The sequence below is a fragment of the Trachemys scripta genome, chromosome 24 (assembly GCF_013100865.1).
Source record: "Trachemys scripta elegans isolate TJP31775 chromosome 24, CAS_Tse_1.0, whole genome shotgun sequence".
Taxonomy (NCBI): Eukaryota; Metazoa; Chordata; order Testudines; family Emydidae; genus Trachemys; species Trachemys scripta.
The window spans coordinates 605,252-624,054 of NC_048321.1; the positions used below are offsets into that span (position 1 = coordinate 605,252).

The following is an 18,803-nucleotide window of genomic DNA, read 5'->3' on the forward strand; positions in this document are numbered from 1 at the left end:
CATCTTCTAGGCTCTTCCCTTTCTCTGGAGGTGATAGATCGGATCCCCTTTCTAACAGCCCCAGATTGGCTTTTTTTCAATATGACTGGTTTGAAATGTGTGAGGACGGGCTACTCCCACTGTTTAGCCAAAGGCCTTAGCTTAAGAACAGGGCCTCAGACTGTCGCAGGAAGAGAAGTGATTACACAGGCAAACAGTGATTTTGAATCTTTGTTTTATACCTCTATAACTAGCTAACTGATAAACATATACCTCAATTCTGAAAGTATAGGCCTTTACAGGCAAGCCTGAATATCTATATCCTAACACCTAGCACAATGGGACCCTGATCTGTCGGGGTCTATCCGGGCACCTCTGTAATATAACTAATGACAAGTCCCCACAGCACTGGAGTCTGGGGGAGCAGCACCTCTGGGAATCTTTTCCAAGCTGATCCAGCTGAACATGGAGTCCGTGAAAATCTGCCACAAACGTCTGAAAATGTTGCCCTGTGTCCGGCTAACAAGAAGGCCAGAGCATGGAGTGTCTTAAAGGGTGTTCCCCATTCCCCTGTCAGCCCAGCCTGGGGGGGCATTCACCCCTTGAGCTTTGGATTAAAAACAGCCCAGATCCCTAGACACCCCTAAATTCAAAGGCCAGGTCACCCCACTTCTCCGACACCCTGCGGGGAGCGGGTGAGGGGCAGGGAGGAAAGATCCAGCCCCCTGGCCCATGCCTGGCTCCCAGGCGGGTTCAGGGATTAATCGTTAACCAGGCATGTTCCAGTAACAGGCCGAGATCCCGGCTCTGGGGCTGCAAATCTGGGAATGTCCCACATGGGGAGCCAGGGAGGGGCTGGGAGTCTAGACTAGCCCCAGATCTGGGAGGGGAGTGGGATCTAGTGGAGGTGGGGCTGGGAGTCAGGACTCCTGGGTTCTCTCCCCCTGGGTTCAGGACCCCTTGTGTGCTGGCCTAGAACGAGCGGGACAAGCCCTACTCGCGGTGTGACCCCGTCTGGTTACAGCGGCCCAGATTGTCAGTGCCTGGCAGAGCCGCAGAGCTGGGGGCTGCACGTCCCCTGTAAGGCAGGACCCCGGTTTGCGCGGCCGAGCCCACACGCCCCCTGCTCTGCTGTGCTGTCTGCGGTGGGAGCTGATCACATCCTGCCCACAGCTCCGCTTTATTAGCTCAGGTCTCTGACAGCCTGCGAGGTAGAGACATTCGACATGGGCTCCGCTACGCTCCCCGACCCCCCAGCTCTGCCAGAGCCCCTCACTCCCGACCCGCAGCCCCCTGCTAGCTCAGCCCTGGGATCTCGCGGCCGGTCACTCGAACTGGGACCTAGACTACACGCCCCAGTGGCTGAGCAGCATTTGCTCTGTAGACCTGACGGGATCCGAGCCCTGTGAGGAGACTTGTTAGAAACTGGGAATTTCCATGTCACAGGGAACTTTTATCAAAGCGCCCCACTGGCTCACCCCCACCCAGAACAGGAGACACTCTGAGCAGATCAAGGCACTAGTAGGAGCATTGCCAGCAGATCGAGGGAAGTGATTCTTCCCCTCTATTCGGCACTGGGAGGTATTGTGTCCAGTTTGGGGGGCCCCCAGTATAGAAAGGATGTGAACATATTGGAGAGGGTCCTGCGGAGGGCAACGAAAATGATTAGGGGGCTGGGGCACATGACTTATGAGGAGAAGCTGAAGGAACTGGGCTTGTTTAGTCTGCAGAAGAGAAGAGTGTCATGTCCTCGGAATAGAATCCGTCCCGTGCTCTGTTCTGTCCCATGGTGACAAGCCTGGAGTCGTTTATAAGCACCTGTTGTAGCTTCAGAGGAGTCTTGGAAGAATTAGATGTTTGATAACGAGCTCTTCAATCTCTCAGAGAAGGTGTAACATGATGCAATGGCTGGAAGATGAAGCTATTCCTGGAGGTTTCATCAGATGACCTAATCTTTCATTAAAGCTTAATCTTCAGTTCCAGGAGACATCCTGGAGGGTTGGGATCCCTAGAGAACCCAGGAATTCTGGCTCCCAGCCCCCCCTTCTCTGACCCATTACACCCCCCTTCCCTCCCAGACCTGGTGCTGGAACCAAGATGACTTGATTCCAATTCCCTTTAACACCCTTTCACACCACTCCACAGTCTGGCCGTCTTGTTTGGAGGACACAGACCAATATTTTCAGATTTTGGCCAGAGATTTTGATTGACTCCATGTTCAGTTGGATCAGCTTGGAAAAGATTCCCGGAGGTGCTGCTCTCCCAGACTCCAGTGCTGTGGGGACTTGTCATTAGTTATATTACAGAGGTGTCCGGATAGACCCCAACAGATCAGGGTCCCACTGGGCCTGGTGCTGCCCAGACACAGTGAGAGACAGTCCCTGCCCCAGCTAAGGAAACATTTTGAAACAAACAAATTCACTCCATTTCAGGTCATTCCAAAATATATTTTTGAAATGTTGGTTGGACTTGGGTTTTCCCTTTTGTGTGTATTTTCCCCGTTTGTTTTATCTCAGCTCTGTCGGCTATTTCAGATCATGGCAGTAGCTGTGGGGCATAATATACACTAGACTCCGAGATTCCAAGGCAGAAGGGACCATTGTGATCATCTCATCTGACCTCCTGTGTCACATGGGCCTGAGAACGGCCCCCAAATAATCCCTAAAGCGGATCTTTTAAAAAGATGTCCCATCCCCATCCTCCCGCCCCCCCCCCCCCCCCCCCGACTTGGTAAGCTATTCCTGTGATTCGTTATCTTCACTGTTAAAAATCTGCACATTTCCCGTCTGAATGTATCTGATGAAACCTCCAGGAATACATCCAACCAAAACTGGCAACCCTCATTCTACCCCACTTTGGGGGCAGTCGAGCAGGTCAGAGCAGGGGGCAGAGAATCAGGACTAAAGGGTTGGCAGAGGGTCTTGTCACCTGGTTAAACTCAGAAGCATTTTGGTAACCACAAGAGTCTTTTCCCATAAGGATGTGGATCGTAGGTAAACAGCTGTTCATCCAGCCCCGTCCTTACTGGAATCTCTCCTCCCCTGCCAATCACTGACTCCACTGGCCAGGAGGGCTCTGAGCTAGTGAATAAATACAGGCCCCTGTAGCTCCCAGCTCCACTTGGCTGATCGCAGAGAAGACCCAACCCTGAGAGAAGATGAGAGTCCAGATGCTGGCTGTCCTGCTCCTGTTTGTGACCCTCCTTTGTGCCGAGGGAATCCGCGGAGCGTCCCTGGCTGGGGTGAGTGGGGGACCCTGTTCCATTCCTGGTGTGCCAGGCGCTGCCCAGACACACAGCAAGAGGCTGACCCTGCCCCAAAGACATTCCGATGCAGTAATGGGTGGGAGGGGAAACTGAGGCTCTACCTGGGGAAGTGAGTTTCTCCGGGTCACACAGCAAATCAGCAACAGAGCTAGGAATGGAATTCAGCAGTCCTGCCTCTCAGACCCCCCTCCCATCCCCCTCTCCCTCTGCTGCTCTAATGCAGTGGATTCCCCCCCCTCACAGATCCGGGGATACAACCCAGGAGTCCTGACTTCCAGCGCCCCTGCTCTGACCACTAGACCCCACTCCCCTGCCAGAGCTGGGGACAGAGCCCAGCAGTCCGCTCAGGACGTGCTTTAGAGACGGGCGTTAGATTCCCCATGATCCCACCGAAGTCGTGACTGCTGGTCAAACAAACACGTTGGGCACAAGTGACTCCCTGCTCTCCCGCTCTGACAGGGCTCGGAGTCCCAGCACTCGGAGGAAGGCCGAGGCGAGTCCAAGGTGATGGTGAAGAGAGAAGCGGTGAGTAGCGGGAAGTGGCTTCGCTTGTGTCACTGCTGGGACCGATGTGGGGAGGGGAGGGCTATGCTGGGTGCCATGGGCCAACCCCAACAAAATCCTGTGGCAGGTGGTTTGACAGATTTATGTCTAAAATATCCCCTACGTTGACTGAATTATTATCCAGTGGTAGGGAGTCCAACAGGCTAACCCCAGGAAACCCTGTGGCAGGGAGTCCCATGGGTTAACCCCAACATATCCTGCGGCAATGAGTTCCACTGTCCGACACTTCGTATGGGTTAACCTCAGTAATATCCCACCAACAAGCATCTCTTCTGCCCAGCAGAGGGCAGCATTGGTCGGTCTGTGAACTCTGACGTCCTGCAGAGAACATAACCCTTTAGTGCTCACCCATTGCTGGGAGTCAGGAATAGAACCCAGGAGTCCTGATTCCCAGCCTTGTCCTTCCTCTGCTCCCCCCAGTCCCTGATCTAACCACTAGACCCCACTCCTCTTCCAGATCTAAAAGTGCCTCCAATACCACATGGGAATAATAGTTTGGGAAAAATCTAGGAAAGGAGTGGAGTCTAGTGGTTAGCACGGGGGGCTGGGGAGGCTGGGAGCCAGGACTCCAGGGTTGCATCCCCAGCTCTGGGAGGGGAAAGCAGCTTGGGAGAAGGTAGTCGGGGGGTCGGTTAAGGGCAGGCCTCACTCTAGTCTCTCCGTCTCTTCCAGCAGGCTCAGGATTTCGTTTGTCGCTTCTGCTATAACTGCTGTCCTGGGAACGGTGGCTTTGGGTTCTGCTGCTCCTCATGACCCCCTTTGCCGGTCACCCTGTGGGTGCCACGACACTCCCCAGCCCTGCCTGGGAGCAGATCCAAGCCAGCCTGGGGCCGAAACTGCCTGGCACAGAGTGACTGGGTTTGGGGAGGGCGGACACTAACCCTCCTGCTCAACCCCAATAAAGTGTCTGTCTAGACGTGGAGTTTGTGTCTTTATTCTCATGTGCCAGGTGCTTGTCACCCATTCCCTGTGGGGCTGTGCCTGACCCCGCTCCCTACAGCACAGCGCCCCCTAGCACCACTCTGGGGCATTGGAGCCAGTCCTGACTGCCAGGGGAGAGCCCCCATCCCGCCCCTTGCAGCACAGCGCCCCCTAGTGCCATGCTGGGGCACTGGGGCCAGCACTGACTGCAAAGTGAGGGCCCCTCTCACAGTGCCACTGACTGCAAGTGCAGAGAGCTTAGGACATTTGCTTGAGATAACACCTCTCAATGGTAATTCTGGTAACACAATAGAAGAGTCCCAGTCATCCTTGTTCTGTGCCCTACACCCCACTCCCCTCCCAGAGCCGGGGAGAGAAGCCAGGAGTCCTGACTTCCAGCCCCCCCATCCCTCCACTCTAACCCACTACACCCCCCTGCTTCCCACTAAAAGTATCCCCTGCCCCCGTCTCAAGCTCACACTGAAGGGGCTGTGCTGAGCTCGCTATCTCTGAGCGAATCTAGGCCGCCCGGCACTGTGACAGCTCAGCCCGGGGTCTGGCTGATAAACAGCCCCAGCCCGCAGCCCTGTGGTGCGATTCCCCGGCCCCGTCGGCCCGGAGCTCGGCCACAGACTGACACAGTTATTGAAATGCTGAGCAGCGTCTTCGCCTGCAGTGCAGGGCCGGCGCGGGGCCTTGAAGCGCGCGGCAGTAACTGAGCTCAGGGCGACCTGCCAGCCACACCCACATTTCAAGGGCTGTATCTGTGTCTTAGGGGGTTAACCCATGGGACTCCCTGCCACTGGGTGTTTTCGGAGTTAGCACACAGGACTCTCTTCCAGTGAGTAGTACCAGGGTTAACCTGTGGGACTCCCTGCCACTAGTTATTGGTGGTATTAACTCACAGGACTCTTCCCCTGGGTATTTGTGGTATAGACCTGGAAGACTCTGTGCCACTACATATTGGATATTAGTGGGTTTTTCATAGATTCATAGATTCTAGGACTGGAAGGAACCTTGAGAGGTCATCGAGTCCAGTCCCCTGTCCTCATGGCAGGACCAAATACTGTCTAGACCATCCCTGATAGACATTTATCTAACCTACTCCTAAATATCTCCAGAGATGGAGATTCCACAACCTCCCTAGGCAATTTATTCCAGTGTTTAACCACCCTGACAGTTAGGAACTTTTTCCTAATGTCCAACCTAAACCTCCCTTGCTGCAGTTTAAGCCCATTGCTTCTTGTTCTATCCTTAGAGACTAAGGTGAACAAGTTTTCTCCCTCCTCCTTATGACACTCATGTAACTCCCTTCCACTGGGTATTAGTGGGTTTAACTTGTAGGACTCCCTGCTGCTGGGTATCAGTGGGGTTAACCTCTGGATCTTCCAGTCACTGGATATTAGCAGGGTTGAGTCATGGGACTCCCTGCCCCTGAGAGTTAGTTGGGGTACCCCACGACTCTGACTAATGCCATGTACAGAGGTGATATCACAGCCTGCTCCCCAGTCCCATCAGCACAGCCTTTAGCTGTGGATTAAAAATATCCCAGTTCACCAGACACCCCTAAATTCAAAGGCCAGGTCACCCCACCCTGCAGGGAGCGGGTGTGGGGCAGAGAGCAAAGATCCAGCCCCCTGCCCCATGCCTGGCTCCCAGGCGGGTTCAGGGGTTAATCGGTAAACAGGCATGTTACAGTAACAGGCCGAGATCCCGGCCCTGGGGCTGCAAATCTGGGAATGTCCCACACAGGGGTGCCAAGGCGGGGCTGGGAGTCTGGACTACCCCAGCTCTGAGAGGAGAGTGGGATCTGGGGCTGGGAGTCAGGACCCCTTGTGTGCTGGCCTAGAACGAGCAGGACAACCTCTACTCGCGGTGTGACCCCGGCTGGTTACAGCGGCCGGGATTGTCAGTGCCTGGAGGAGCCGCAGAGCTGGGGGCTGCATGTCCCCTCTAAGGCAGGACCCCGGTTTGCATGGCCGAGCCCACACGCCCCCTGCCCTGCTGTGCTGTCTACGGCGGGGGCATATCCGGGCATTACTAGGAGCATTGCCAGCAGATCGAGGGAAGTGATTATTCCCCTCTGTTTGGCACTAGGGAGGCCACATCTGGAGTATTGCATCCAGTTTTGGGTCCCCCACTACAGAAAGGATGTGGACAAATTGGAGAGAGTCCAGCTGAGGGCAAAGAAAATGATTAGGGTGTTGGGGGCGGGGCACATGACTTCTGAGGAGAGGCTGAGGGAACCGGACTTGTTTAGTCTGCAGAAGAGAAGAGTGAGGGGGGATTTGATAGCAGCCTTCAACTACCTGAAGGGGGGTTCCAAAGAGGATGGAGCTCGGCTGTTCTCAGTGGTGGCAGATGACAGAACAAGGAGCAATGGTCTCAAGTTGCAGTGAGGGAGGTCTAGGTTGGATATTAGGAAACACTATTTCACTAGGAGGGTGGTGAAGCACTGGAATGGGTTACCTAGGGAGGTGGTGGAATCTCCTTTCTTAGAGGTTTTTAAGGCCCGGCTTGACAAAGCCCTGGCTGGGATGATTTAGTTGGTGTTGGTCCTGCTTTGAGCAGGGGGTTGGACTAGATGACCTCCTGATGTTGTCTGAGTCTATGATTCTATTATCTGCACTGTGAGCTGGTGGGATGATTCCCAGCTCGGAGAGCCGTCCCCACCCGAGCGCGGAGCGAGCTAGCGCGCTGAGACCAGAATGCAGCCGCTCCGAGTGACAGGAGAGACCGGGTGTCTGATCAGTGCCAAGCAGCAGCTGCCCTGATGGAGTTTAAGAACAAAATCAAATAAAAAGAATTGACAATTTCAGTTACTGTGTCGTGTTCTCAGAATAGAATCCGTCCCGTGCTCTGCTCTGTCACATGGTGACAAGCCCGGAGTCGTTTATAAGCATCTGTTGTAGCCTGCAAGGAGTCTTGGAAGAATTAGATGTTTGATAACGAGCTCTTCAATCTCTCAGAGAAGGTGTAACATGATGCAATGGCTGGAAGATGAAGCTAGATACATTCAGACGGGAAAGGTGCAGATTTTTAGCAGTGAGGATAACTAATCACTGGAATAGCGTACCAAGCAGGGCGGGGGTGGGGGGTGGGTTCTCCATCACTGACAATGTATAAATCACGATGGGACGTCTTTCTAAAAGATCCACTCTAGGGATTATTTGGCAGCCATTCTCAGGCCCATGTGACACAGGAGGTCAGACAGATGATCACAATGGTCCCTTCTGCCTTGGAATCTCAAAGTCTAGTGCATATTATCTAATGTGTTACGGTCAATTTGCGGTTTTGTTATTTACCAAGTAATCTGCTTTGATCTGTTTGCTATCACTTATAATCACCTAAAGTATTTGACCCAGGTCACAGCAAAATTGCTTTCCAGCAAGTGGGAAGAAGATATAAGAGGGGACAAGGACAGTACCTCGCTCTCCCTACAACAACACACCTGGAAACACCTGAGGGGCAAAGACTGAACAGGGGGAAGTGATGGTCCCAGGCTAAAGGGATTTCTAGCCTGGGTATGAAAACCTGTGAAACCCAAGCTGCAAAGCAAACGACCAGCCTGTTTATCACTCAGGGTGAGAATTTGCTAATTCATGTAGTATGTTAAACTCAGTTTACAGTTTTGTTTATTTACTAGGTAATCTGCTCTGATGTTTGCTATCACTTATAATCACTTAAAATCTGTATTTCTGTAGTTAATAAACTTATTTTATGCTTTAATCCAAACCAGTGTGCATTTGACTAAAGTGTCTGGGGAAAATCTCGGCTTGGTTTCTACAAGGGGGCATGGTTCTCTTCACATTGAGGGAAAGGCGGACTGGGTATTAAACCCACATACTGGCCAGGTTTGACCAGGGCAGGATGGTTCGGTTCTGGAGTCCTGGGCTGGGAGGCTGGTGGTCAGAGAGCCTGCAGGTGACTGCAGCTGGGTGTGTCCCGACCTGTGTGAATGCTAGTGAAAATGCAGGCTGGAGGGGTTTGCAGCTTGTCACAGCAGCTCAGTGCGAGAGGGAGCCCAGACTGGTTGTCAGGGGGCTCAGCGGTACCCCAGTTCCAGGTGGTACCCCAGAGTGAACCCCTCACAGAAGGGTCTAGGTGCTGCTGGCTCTGGTCTGGGCCCCGTCCTCTCCCCTGCCCCCCGTCTCATGCTCACACTGAAGGGGCTGTGCTGAGCTCACTATCTCTGAGCGAATCTAGGCCGCCCAGCACCGTGACAGCTCAGCCCGGGGTCTGGCTGATAAACAGCCCCAGCCCGCAGCCCCGCGGTGCGATTCCCCGGCCCCGTCGGCCCGGAGCTCGGCCACAGACTGACACAGTTATTGAAATGCTGAGCAGCGTCTTCGCCTGCAGTGCAGGGCCGGCGCGGGGCCTTGGAGCGCACCGCAGTGACTGAGCTCAGGGCCACCTGCCAGCCTCGCCCACATTTCAAGGGCTGCTTCTGTGTGTTAGGGGGTTAACCCATGGGACTCCCTGCCACTGGGTACTAGAGCAGTTAGCACATGGGACTCTCTTCCAGTGGCCATTACCAGGGTTAACCTGCAGGACTCCCTGCCACTAGGTATTGGTGGTGTTAAACCACAGGACTCTTCCGCTGGCTATTTGTGTTATAGACCTGGAAGACTCCGTGCCATAACATATTGAGTATTAGTGGGTTACTCACGTGACTCCCTTCTACTGGGTATTAGTGGGGTTAACCTGCGGGACTCCCTGCAACTAGGTATTGGTGCTGTTAACAGGTGGGACCCTCTTCCACTTGGTATTAGTAGGTTAACTCATGTGACTCCATGCTCCTGGATTTTAGTAGGGTTAACCTATAGGACTCCCTGCCACTGGCTATTAGTGGGGTTAACCTCGGAACTTCCTGTCACTGGATATTAGCAGGGTTAACTCGTGGGACTCCCTGCCCCTGGGAATTAGTTGGGTTACCCCATGACTCTCACTAATTCCATGTACAGAGGTGATATCACAGCCCTGCTCCCCAATCCTCTGCCAGCACTGCCTGGCGGGGCCTTCCCCCCTTTAGCTTTGGATTGAAAATGACCCAGATCCCCCGACACCCCTAAATTCAAAGACCAGGTCACCTCACTTTTGAGACACCCTGCGGGGAACGGGTGAGGGGCAGAGAGCTAAGATCCAGCCCCCTGGCCCATGCCTGGCTCCCAGGCGGGTTCAGGGGTTAATCGTTAACCAGGCATGTTCCAGTAACAGGCCGAGATCCCGGCTCTGGGGCTGCAAATCTGGGAATGCTCCACACGGAGGAGCCGGGTAGGGATGGGGTGGGGAGTGGGATCTAGTGGAGGTGGGGCTGGGAGTCAGGACTCCTGGGTTCTCTACCTCTTGCTTCAGGACCCCTTGTGGTTGCTAGCCTAGAACGAGCGGGACATGCCTTACTCGCGGTGTTACCCCGTCTGGTAACAGCGGGATTGTCAGTGCCTGGCAGAGCCGGGGGCTGCACGTCCCCTCTAAGGCAGGACCCCGGTTTGTGCGGCCGAGCCCACACACCCCCTGCCCTGCTGTGCTGTCTGCGGTGGGGGCTGATCACATCCTGTCAGGGTGTAAATCCAGCGCTCGCATCTCCGCTTTATTAGGTCAGGTCTCTGACAGCCTGCGAGGTAGGGAGATAAGGCCTGAATTGCTCTGGGCTCCCCACCCCCCACCCACCTGCTCTGTCGGAGCCCCTCACTCCCGACCCGCAGCCCCCTGCTAGCTCAGCACGGAGCTTCCCCCACGCCCCTGACTGCTTCACTTCAGCACCCAAGTTCCTCTGAGTGCAGGGGAGGCCGTTCTGGTGGCAGGAACAGGCCGGGGGGAGGAGTCCCAGAGGCAGGTGGGTTTTCGTGAACTGCCCCCCTAAGAAGTCGAGAAATCCTGCAAACACACAAGAGAAGCACCTGAGTAAGGAACAGATCCCAGGAGTCCTGACTGCCCTGTCCTGACCCCTTACTCTAACCACTAGACCCCACTCCCCTCCCAGAGCCAGGTATTGAACCCAGGAGTCCCAGCTCCCAGCTCCCCTGCTCTAACCACTAGACCCCACTCCCCTCCCTGAGGTAGGGATAGAACCCAGGAGTCCTGACCCCCCATCTCTGCTCTGACCAGCAGGCCCTGCTCTCCCAAGCTGGGACAGGGGTCCTGGCTCCCAAGCCGCGGCTCTCAGCCCCGTTTCCCTGGCCGTGGGGCTAGCCCAGCACGTGACGCTCAGCGGGGAGTTCCTCTGCCTGGCGGGGCCACCATGCTCCAGTCCCCTGCCGGCTACGAGCGAAGACCATGAGGCTGGAGCTGGGCTGCCTGGTGCTGTGGGTCCAGCTCCTCCCCTGGGGTCCAGGTTCCTTCACAGGTCAGTGACCTTCCTTCTCGGGGTGGGGGAGAACTGCACCCCCCCATCTGGGGGTGGGGGAACAGGGGCTGTGTGTCTGCCATAGATCCCCATGTGATCAGCGCAGAGGGGCTGGCAGCCAGGACGCCTGGGTTCTAGCCTCAGCTCCTGGCGGGGAGTGGAGTCTAGTGGTTAGAGCTGGGAGTGCTGAGAGCCAGGACTCCTGGGTTCTAGCCCCAGATCTGGGAGAGGAGTGGGAGGTAGGGTGGGGGGTCAGGACCCCTGTGTTTCTCTTTCTAAATGTCTCTTTCTTTACTGACTTTAATTTTTTTATTAATTTATTTTTTTAAATTTTTATTTTATTAATTTAATTACTGAATAATTCTTCCAAAATGTTTATTTCTCCTACTCTGGCCTGTCTGCACACAGAAGTTGTCCCACTGTAACGAATCTCTGTCCCGTTAGAGCGAGGCAGCCCGTCATGTGGGCACGGGGAAGCCGGCACAAAGGGGCGCAGACCGGGCAGGGAAAGAAGCGATCGTTTAGCAGCTCCCCAGGAGTGGGCCGTTTCTGTTCGGCGGAGGGAGCGATGAGGGAGTCGCTCTGCTCCGTGGGGCGATCCTGCGTACGGGCAGGGACTGGGAACACGCAACCCCCCTGCTCCCGGGGCAGGGAAGGAGCAAAGCAGCAGGACATGATCTATCCCCTCATGGTCCCAGCCCCTGCGGGCACCTCGGCCCGGCTTCGCTCTAGGTCCCAGTTAGCTGCAGAAACAGCCTCTGCCAGCTAGAATGGTCCCTGCCCCTGGGAAACTGCCTGGTTAGTTGGGAAAGGGCAGGACCTGTCTCTCGCTGTGTCTGGGCAGCGCCCGGCATGACAAGACCCTGATCTCAGCTGGGGCAGGACCTGTCTCTCGCTGTGTCTGGGCAGCGCCCGGCATGACAAGACCCTGATCTCAGCTGGGGCAGGACCTGTCTCTTGCTGTGTCTGGGCAGTGCCTGGCACGAAGGGGCCCTGATCTCAGCTGGGGCAGGGCCTGTCTCTCGCTGTGTGTCTGGGCAGCGCCCGGCACGACGGGGCCCTGATCTCAGCTGGGGCAGGGGCTGTCTCTCGCTGTGTCTGGGCAGCGCCCGGCACGACAAGGCCCTGATCTCAGCTGGGGCAGGGGCTGTGTCTGGGCAGCTGTGTCTGGGGAATTTCTAGTTGTTATTGTGATACAAAGGACCCTGGGTAGGAAGTGCCAGGGACGGCTGGCTGGGAATCCTAACAGATCGTGCTCTGTGTTGCTTCTGCGGGTTGAACGCATTGCACCCCCCAAGGTGCCCCTTCCCCCTCTATTTCTGGACTCCCTGAACCCCCCCCAACTCCTCCCTCACGCCAAGGGCTCTGGCTGCCTCCTTCTCCCCTCACCCCATGTTAGGGTCCCCCACTCTTTCCCCATAGCCCCCCTCACCCACTATTGTCCCCCATTCTCCTCCCCCACAGCGGGCATTCTGTGTGCATCCCCATACCCCTCTGCTGCCCCATTCCCTCAAGCCCTGCTTTGCCCCCTGCCCCCATACCAGTGAACCCCATTCTCTTCCCATGCTAGAGGCTCTGTGGGTCCCCCTTCCTCCCTCCCCCGCATGCCAGGGACCCCCGTTCTCTCCTGTGTTAGGGGCTCCATGTGCCCCGCGTTCCTCCCTTCCCCCCATGCCAGGGGCCCCCGTTCTCTCCCGTGCCAGGGGCTCCGTGTGCCCCCCATTCCTCCCTGCCCCCCATGCTCAGGTCCCCATGCTCTTGCCCCTGCCAGGGGCTCCGTGTGCCCGCCTGGGATCACTCGGGGTGTCTGTCTGTGCACTTTATGCATCCTGGAGCCCTGGGCTGACCCGGCTCTGCCCCCCGCTGGAAGACGCCGTTCCCGTTCCGGCTTGGCGCTGGCCCAGCAGTGGGTACCGGAAGCAGACTGCCTGAGCCGGGGGAGCTGGTTCTCGCAGGGGGCCAAAGCTGAGGGAGGAGTGGGGGGGACAGTGGAAAATCCCCAAGCAGGAAACCAAAGTGAGCCGGGGGCAGCACTCGCCTCCCACAGCTGCCGACCGCCTGGAGTGAGCCATTGCGGGGCCAGTTAACCCCTGGGGATCTAACCCTGGTACTGGGCCGCCCTGCCCCGTGTCTATACTGGCCCCAGCTCCCCGGATCGCTCGCTGCTTCCTTTGAGGGGGGGCTGTGTGCTGATCGGGGGTGGGCGGGGCGTCAGGCTGCTGGGCAGGGGCACATTGAAAGTCCGCTCCTGCTGCGGGGGGTGGGGGGGCCATGGGGTGTGTAAATTCCCATTTTCCCCCAGCCACTTAGGGGTTAAGAGTTTTGCTAGCTTGCACCTCCGCTGGGCCAGCAGCGGCTGGGGATAAGAAGGCAGCTGAATGCGGAAAGACCCCCAGCCCCAGATCATGCTCTGGCATGGTGGGGAAACTGAGGCAGGGTGCGCGTGCAGGCGTGAGCTTGTTTTGGTGGGGCGCTGGCGTTGTTCTGAGGGCAGTTCCCCGGCCTGCCCTAGACAAGCTGGTGGGATCGACGGCTCCGGTGAAAGCGGAGTCGGCTGGGGCTTGGAGCCCTTTGGCATACCCGGGTGGGCTGCACCGCGAGCTGGCACCCGACGTGCCCCCAGGGTGTCGGGAGGCCAAGGAAAGGCTGGGGCCGAATGAGAGCACCTGGGCCAGGGTGAGGCAGCCAAACGCAGCCACTGGGGAGCAGCTGCTAGACTGTGGTACCTCCTGTTTGTCACATGCCAGGGGTCCCCAGTCTTCCCCCATGCCAGGGGCTCTGTGTACCTCCTACTTCTTCCTCTGCCATGTTTGGGTTCCCCCTCCCCTCATGCCAGGGGCTCTGTGCCCCCCATTTCCCTCTCCCCCATGTGAGGGGCTCTGTTTGTCGTCCCCCTGTTTTCCTTCCCTCCATGCCAGGGGCTCCGTGTGACCCCCATTCCCCCCTGCCCTCCCCCATAGCAGGATCCTTGATTCTCCCTCCATGCCAGGGGCTTTCTCTATGCCCTCTTCTCCCCACACTTTTCCATCCCTCGATGTTTGTAACCCATGGGGGGACGCTGGGCACAGCTGAGCTGGGGGTGGGGGTAGGATGCTGGCCACTCTGCAGTCAGTGCCAGAAGGCAGATGCAGGGGGGGGGGGGGCTGTGTGTGTCCCTAGTTTCCCCCCTTCTGTGTTTGCAATTCCCCCCCAAAATCACCGCCAGAGCTGTGTAATCCACTGGCGTGTAGCCAGCGTGGCAATTAGCCCATTAGTGAGATCTGCGCCATTCGGGTTTGAGTCTCACTTTGCCTGCTCCCAATGGCCTCGTTACCTGGCTTGGCCTGACGCCAACTTCCCTTGAACTAAACCGGATGAGTGTGAGACATGAGCACAGACATTTAATGTGTGTGTGTGGGGGGGGAGTTTCTGTTCTTTCTGTGTAAGAGCCTAGCAGGCAGCGGAGAGCCCTTGGCACAGAAATCCCTGCTCCCAGCTCATGTATGCAGCTAGGGAAGTGACACAATTGGGAAACTGAGGCATGATGTGGTTAAGTGACTTGGCCAAGGGCGCACGGAGACAGGGATAGAACCCAGGAGTCCTGATTCCTAGCCCTGCTCCCTCCCCCTCCCCTTTGCTCTAACCCACTGGTTCTCAAACTTTTGTACCAGTGACCCCTTTCACATAGCAAACCTATGAGTGCGACCTATGAGTGCAAACCTCTCTTATAAATTAACCCCCCACACACATAGTAACCTTGTGACCCCCTGAGGGGTCTAGACTCCCGTCCCTTCCCGGAGCTAAGGATAGCACCCAGGAGTCCCACGAGGAAAATGCACTAATATCATGCTGCAGTGAGTCCCACAGAAACACCCCACTAACATCTAGTGCAGGGATCGGCAGCCTTTCAGAAGTGGTGTGCCGAGTCTTCATTTAATCACTCTAATGTAAGGTTTCGGGTGCCGGTAATACATTTTAACGTTTTTAGAAGCTCTCTTTCTATAAGTCGATAATATATAACTAAACTATTGTTGTATGTAAAGTAAATAAGGTTTTTAAAATGTTTAAAAAGCTTCATTTAAAATTAAATTAAAATGCAGAGCCCCCCAGACTGGTGGCCAGGACCCGGGCACTGTGTGTGCCACTGAGAATCAGCTTGCGTGCCACCTTCGGCACGCGTGCCATAGGTTGCCTACCCCTGATCTAGTGGCAGGGAGTTCCATAGGACCCTGCTGTAGCCCCTCCCCATGCTTGTGTCTCTGCACAGATGCCAACTTCACCGTGGTGCAGTCTCCATCCGAGGTGGGCGTCATCCGGGGAGACAACACCACCCTGAACTGCACCTTCTCCCGGGGCCTGTCCCCGGACAAGGGCGCCGTCTCCTGGTCCCGAAGCAGGCCGGGAGGAGAGGCCGCTGTGCCCCTGAGAGCCCGTTTCACGCTGGCCTATCCCAACACCTTCCTGCACAGAGGGGAAGGGACTCTGGCCATCACCAACGTCAGCCTGGAGGATGCTGGGAAATATGTCTGCCGGGTGCTGCTGTGGGGCACCGGGGAGGCACGAGGCAACGGGACCTGGCTGCGTGTTTATGGTAAGGGCCCCCTGCCTGAGTCCTTCGGGGAAGGCTGCAGGGATGAGAACTGCTCTGTGTGTGTGCTGCCCCCTGCTGGAGGGGATGAGAACTGCTCTGTGTGTGTGTGTGTGCGTGTGTGTGTGTTGCCCCCTGCTGGAAGGGATGAGAACTGCTCTCTGTGTGTGTGTGTGCTGCCCCCTGCTGGAGGGATGAGAACTGGTTTGTGTGTCTGTGCTGCCCCCTGCTGGGGGGGATGAGAGCTGCTCCAAGCATCCAAGCATGTGAGATTAGAACCAGCCAGTCCCCCGCCCTGGGGCCAGGTTGGAGCTGGCACCCCCTATTGGGGAAAGGCCCAGTGTCCCAGTCCACTCTTGCAATGTCTTTATGACTCTTTCCCAAGATGTGTCAGTTTGATCATTTTTCTCCCGCTCTGTCAATCTGTCTGTCTCCCCCTCCCCCATCTGTCTGTCCCATTCCACCCCAGCCCGACCCTCCCACCCAGTTGTTTTCCTCCAGTTCCACCCGAAGCCGGAGTCGAAATGGACCCTGGTTTGCAGAACCGCTGGTTTCTACCCCCCACCTGCCCGGCTCGCCTGGTACCAAGGGAGTGTCCGTCTGCCCTCAACCCAGCCACTGCAGGAGTGTGGGGACCCGACCGGACCCCTCCAAGCTTCCACCACCCTGGACTTACCCTCATCGGGGCCCAGAGCCACCTACACCTGTCAGGTGGTGCACCCGTCCCTGCAGAATCCCCTCAGCACTGACTACACCTATGGTGAGTAGGGGGAGACCAAAACCTCTCATGTAGCAGGGAGTCCTGTGGGCTGGCCCCGCTCACATCCAGTGGTGGGGAGTCCTATGGGTTCCCCCTGCTTGTGTTCAGTGGAGGGGAGTCCCATGGGTTCCCTCTGCTTGTGTCCAGTGGAGGGGAGTCCCATGGGTTCCCCCTGCTTGCGTCCAGTGGCAGGAAGTCCCACAGGCTGGCCCTGCTCATGTCCAGTGGCAGGGAGTCCCGCGGGCTGGCTCCGCTCATGTCCAGTAGCGGGGAGTCCCGCAGGGCAAGGGAACAATGGTGGTGATGGGAAAAGGTTTTGGGAGGATTCGAGGCTGCTGGCTAGATGCAGAGCATCTCACAGAGTGACAGGCCGGGGCGTTTGTCTCAGGACGGGCTGCAGGGCTGGTGGGTACCAGCAGGAGAGGGGAAGGCGCGGGGCATCTGCCCCATGTGCTCGGTACAGCTCATCTGTCTGGGGAGAGACCTGCAGGCCCTGGACTCGGCAGGGACACTGGGAGCCTCCTGGGGATCCGGGTGTCCCCTGCATCCTTAACTCTGGGGCTTTCCCCTTCCAGACCCGCAGCACCAGGACCCCCCCTCCCTGATCGCTGGCCTCAACCTCCTGAAAATAGCCCTGCTGGGGGTGCTCAGCCTGGGTGTGGGGCTGGCTGGTAAGAGACTCCTGCTCCCCCCCCGGCCCTCCGGGCCCCTTCAAACTCTGTAGGGTAAATGCCAAAGGGCATCGGACCCCAAAGGCAGGGATGGGGAGGGAGACCCTAGTTGGGCAGGGACTGGGACACGGGGTCTTTCCCCTCTAGGGGGCGCTGGCTCTGATCCAGCCCCAGGGCGGGGGACTGGGACACGAGGTCTTTCCCCGCTAGGGGGCACTGGCTCTGATCCGGCCCCTAGGTCGGGGGACTGGGGCATGGGTCTTTCCCCTCTAGGGGCGCTGGCTCTGATCCGGCCCTAGGGCGGGGGACTGGGATACGGGGCCTTTCCCCTCTAGGGGCGCTGGCTCTGATCCGGCCCTAGGGCGGGGGACTGGGATACGGGGCCTTTCCCCGCTAGGGGCGCTGGCTCTGATCCGGCCCTAGGGCGGGGGACTGGGATACGGGGTCTTTCCCCTCTAGGGGGCGCTGGCTCTGATCCGGCCCTAGGGCAGGGGACTGGGACACGGGGCCTTTCCCCTCTAGGGGGTGCCGTCGCTGGCTCTCACATGCACCCAAAGCAAGGCTCCCTGCAGTGGGTCTCTGGGGCGACTGAGGCAGGAGCCCCTCCCAGGGGTTAGATGCCAGGGGCCAGACACAGATATGGGAGGGTCCACTGCAAACCTGCTGGACTCCTAGCCACGCTCACGCCCCCTTTCTTCGTGGTCCTTCCTTCTAGCCTGGCTGAGGCCCTGCCTAGGGCGACGCCGCCCGCTCCAGGGGGGTGAGGCCCTGTCACAGAAGGAACCGGTCCGGTCAGTGCTGGGATTTACCACCAGAGGGCGCCCTTCCATGGGCTCCCCATTGCCAGGAGCTGCACCGGCTGCTTGGATTCAGGGGGGCTCAGGCAATAGAAGGAACTGAGACTCGGAGAGGGGGAAAGGACTTGGCCTGGGTCATCAGATGGGGAGAGAACCCAGGAGTCCTGGCTCCCCTCCCCCGCTCTAACCACCAGACCCCACTCCCCTCCCAGAGCTGAGAGAGAACCCAGGAGTCTGGGCTCCCAGCCCTCCCCCAGCTCTAACCACTAGACTCCCCTCCCCTCCCCTCCCCTCCCCTCCCTGAGAGAGAACCCAGGAATCCTGGCTCCCAGCCACTCCATGCCCGCTCTAACCACTAGACCCCACTCCCCGCCCTAAGCTGAGAGAGAACCCAGGAGTCCTGGCTGGGGGGTGGCAGACGGGAGGTGGGGGGTCAGGGGGAGAGTGATGACTCAGGCAGAGTCGGTGAGGGTGTCCCCTAGAAGTTCAGTTCCTCCTGCCCTCACCCCCACTGCCCCGGCTCTGGCACGCCCAGGCTGAGCTGTGCCCACCTCTGATCAGTGTCCGCGCTGTGGCTGGCACATTCCTGGCGGCCTTCGCATTCCCGCTGCAGCCAGGGCTCCTCCTTCCGCACTGCGGCCAGCTGCTTAGCATCCCGCCGCCTGACAGCCCAGGGAATCCCAGCGCGCACTGCTTCCCTGGCACAGTCTGCAGGAATCAGGACATGAACCCTGGCGTCCTGGCCAAATGCCATCTCACAACGCCCTGCAGCATGGCTGTGCGGCTCTTCCCCAGCTGCCCCGCCCCAGAGGTGGCTGCATCTTGGCGCCGGGCACACCCTCTCTGTTGTGTTGGCTGTTAAACATATAAGGGGATAACAGCCTACTACTCCTGCCAGCTGACGAGGTGAGTCCTTTAGCCCTCCATAATGGG

At 57.5% G+C, this 18,803-nt stretch overlaps 1 protein-coding gene across 2 annotated transcripts; it reads left to right on the forward strand.

The window, feature by feature from the left end:
• Positions 1 to 9,934: 9,934 nt before the first annotated feature.
• Positions 9,935 to 18,137, forward strand: LOC117869800 (tapasin-related protein-like). 2 transcript variants are annotated; one of them, XM_034756902.1, is made up of 6 exons: positions 9,935 to 10,003; positions 10,841 to 11,075; positions 15,322 to 15,645; positions 16,112 to 16,402; positions 16,978 to 17,073; positions 17,789 to 18,137. In XM_034756902.1, the coding sequence occupies exons 2-6, from the start codon at positions 11,006 to 11,008 to the stop codon at positions 17,971 to 17,973; spliced, it is 966 nt and encodes a 321-aa protein (XP_034612793.1). In that variant the 5' UTR covers positions 9,935 to 10,003; positions 10,841 to 11,005; the 3' UTR covers positions 17,974 to 18,137. The 2 variants fall into 2 exon arrangements, with proteins under 2 accessions (XP_034612793.1, XP_034612792.1); XM_034756901.1 differs by lacking the exon at positions 9,935 to 10,003 and adding an exon at positions 10,018 to 10,350 and having other exon boundaries at positions 10,838 to 11,075.
• Positions 18,138 to 18,803: the final 666 nt, after the last annotated feature.

What these genes read in the sequence shown, in the direction of transcription:
- LOC117869800 (XM_034756902.1), top strand. Translation starts at nt 11,006, where the DNA reads ATGAGGCTGGAGCTGGGCTGCCTGGTGCTGTGGGTCCAGCTCCTCCCC. An exon ending in GACCTGGCTGCGTGTTTATG is followed by an intron (nt 15,646 to 16,111) that starts GTAAGGGCCCCC and finishes ATTCCACCCCAG; the next exon opens with CCCGACCCTCCCACCCAGTT. An exon ending in CCTGGGTGTGGGGCTGGCTG is followed by an intron (nt 17,074 to 17,788) that starts GTAAGAGACTCC and finishes CCTTCCTTCTAG; the next exon opens with CCTGGCTGAGGCCCTGCCTA.